At 35.1% G+C, this 2,950-nt stretch overlaps 1 protein-coding gene across 1 annotated transcript; it reads right to left on the minus strand.

The window, feature by feature from the left end:
- Window positions 1–1,719: 1,719 nt before the first annotated feature.
- LOC140859206 (putative germin-like protein 2-1) lies at window positions 1,720–2,723 on the minus strand. Its single transcript, XM_073260850.1, has 2 exons — window positions 2,561–2,723; window positions 1,720–2,397 (listed from the first exon to the last, which is right to left on the minus strand). The coding sequence occupies exons 1-2, from the start codon at window positions 2,670–2,672 to the stop codon at window positions 1,844–1,846; spliced, it is 666 nt and encodes a 221-aa protein (XP_073116951.1). The 5' UTR covers window positions 2,673–2,723; the 3' UTR covers window positions 1,720–1,843.
- Between the last annotated feature and the right edge of the window lie 227 nt (window positions 2,724–2,950).

Consider the following 2,950-nt stretch of genomic DNA (forward strand, 5'->3'; position numbering starts at 1 on the left):
GCTATGGGGTCTATGCTGGAAGGGAGGAAGTGTGTGAGCTGTATTGATCATTTGATCGATGAGTCCAGGAGGTCAAGTTTTGGTAAATATTCAAAGATGCTGTACAAGTTCTGCAGTCTGTTGGAGATCTAGTAGATCATGAAGGCGGAAAGGAAGTGCTTTGCAAACTAGCTTTAGAATTGAGCAACTGATGGTCAATGGGCAGCCTTTGAGGCAGGAAGAGCTTAATGAGATTTTGGGGTATTTGATACCAGTGTACAAGTTGAGGCCTGGGAGTTACTGGTATGACAAAGATTCTGAACTGTTGGGAAAAATGAAAACTCTTTCAGTGATTTAAACTTTTTTGCAAGCTTATAATCAGATACTTTGATGTTTGAAATTTAGTGTAGTATTAGAAATTAAATTGATAATGCAATGAGAGAAACACATTATGCATAGAATATATATTTTTTATTATTTTAATTATTTTAAAAAATATAAAAATTGATATAAATAAATTAACAAAATAATATATTTTTAAATAAAAATTATTTTAAAAATATTATTTTTAAAATAATAATAAAATATTATTTTTGAATAATAATAAAGTAGTATTTTTAAAAAATAGAAAAAATAATAATTTAAAAAATAAAAGTAGGGGAGGTAGAAGAGACAAAAATAATAATAAACAATATTATTTTTAAAAAATAAAATATTATATAAAAAAGATAATGTGCAAGTGGAGGATCCGCAGGCTTTTCTATCTTCCTCGATTACTATAATGTTATTTAAACAATCTAATTTTATATTTTTATTTAGCATATTTAATATCATCCATGATGTCTATTATATCATGTTGGATTTTTAATTTATAAAAATATTATTTTAAGAAAAAATAATTATATGCCGTGCATTGCATGGGGTTCTAAGCTAGTATCTTGATAATATTGCTGCTAATATGATAATGATTTGTAACTCGCTTCACTTGGAGAGGTTTAGAACTTGAATCCTATAACAGTGCCCCCACATTTCTATGAAAGAGAAAAAAAAAAATAAAAAGAATGCTTAAGACGTACAAAAAAATATTGCAGACTTATTTTTTTTTAGTGAAATAGGAAGCTGAGAAAGCAGCCATATCTTCATTGATCAGTAGAAGGAAGGTACAATCAGAGGAGTAAAAATAAAGCAAAGTTGCAGATTACAGCTAAGCATCTACGAGCTGAAATAAAACATCCACCACCCAAATAGAAAAGGAAACGAATTACATAAATTAATTAAAAAAAAGTTGAATTTAAAATTAAGCAAAACAGTTTTAAAAGAAGCCAGCAAAAGCTACAACCCCAGCAAACAAACCCAACAGAGAAAAACTGGCATCCAAAATGAGACGAAATACATATAGAAAGAAAAAGAGCTGCATCAAAAGCCGTGAATGATGAAGATCATCGTGATTCATATTAATTAAATATAGGGTTGGCCATTGCACATTGAAGGAAAATACTAAATATTGATTTCTTCTTCAAGCGTGCACCAGGCTAACAGGTATAGCAGGGTATGTTATCTGGTTCATTAAGTGATGAACTTTCTGAGCTGATGAAACAACTAAAATTAACAGCACCTGCACTTTTATAACATACTCAAAGGATTCAAGGAAAGACCATCATGATCACCATCTGACAAAGTAAAACTGCAAATATTGAATGATAAAAGTAATTTTCTTTACTAGTATAACATATAGTAAGCATATCTTTGCTCAAACAAAATCTATGCAAACAGAGAGACAATGTTTGCTTTTTCGAACCAAACAATACCAAGAAAAGATCAAAGACACCATATTTCTGACATCAAGTAGTTCGCATGCAGTTGCCTAGTTGTTGTTGTCCATCCAGAATTGGGCCTGAAGCCAATCTACAGTCTTCTTGTCCAGTTGAAAGGCCTTGGCAAGAACATCATCAGAGATTGGTGGCTTCACTCCAAAGACTGCATTGGCTATGGTGATGACGCCAGGGTTCTGGCTGCTGAGACCAGCAATAGCAACAGCATTTGTCTTTCCGTAGTTGAACTGAAAATGGATGAGACCTTGAGGAAATACAAACACATCACCCTTGTTAAGGACCTTAGCGAAGAGCTGGTTGTTGGGGTTAGATGTGACGAAGCCCACGTAAAGTGTGCCTTCAAACACAGTAAGGATCTCGGTTCCCCTTGGGTGGATGTGAGGAGGGTTGACACCATAGGGTGCAAAGTCCAGACGAGCTAGCGAGATGCCAAGGGTGTTGAGCCCAGCAATTTGGTTCACATTGACTTGAGTCACATTAGACCCAAGTTTGTTTCCTGTGTCACGGGGCTTGTCAAGGCCACAAAAGAAGAAATCTTCGGCTTTGGCAAGCTTCGGGTCCTTGCAAATGAACCCATTTACAAACACTGCATTAACAATCGCAAGAAATTGAGGTAAGTATAAACACATGATAGAAACTGATCATTAGCGTCTTTGAAGTTGGTTGACAAGTAACTTCAGGAAAATTACACAGCATGCATACTAATTACATATGCGATAACTAATAAGATAGATGTTGAATAGGAGTACCATCTGATTTAAGATCAGCAACACAGAAGTCTTGGAGTTGACTAGGATCAGAAGCAATGGCAAGAGATGAAGCCAGAGCAAGGAGAGCAAGGAAGAGGAAATGGGCAGCCATCTGTTCTGCTGTTCTACCCAGCGAAAGAATCGCAAGTGATATGGAACAAGGTGTTGCGGTCCAATGGCTTGGAGGAGGTAGATCTATATAGCGGGAAACGTGGACTTGGCCTGTGATAAGGCTTGAATTAGTCATGGCATGGTTTTCAAAAGGTTCCTCATGTGTTGATATTGTCCCGGCAAAACTTTGATTAAGTCTTGATGATTGCTGGGGCAACTTTATTAAAAAAGTTGTTCGAGAACAGGTAAAGCAAGTGATTATAATATTACCAAACCATC

This window comes from Elaeis guineensis, chromosome 7 (assembly GCF_000442705.2).
Source record: "Elaeis guineensis isolate ETL-2024a chromosome 7, EG11, whole genome shotgun sequence".
Taxonomy (NCBI): Eukaryota; Viridiplantae; Streptophyta; class Magnoliopsida; order Arecales; family Arecaceae; genus Elaeis; species Elaeis guineensis.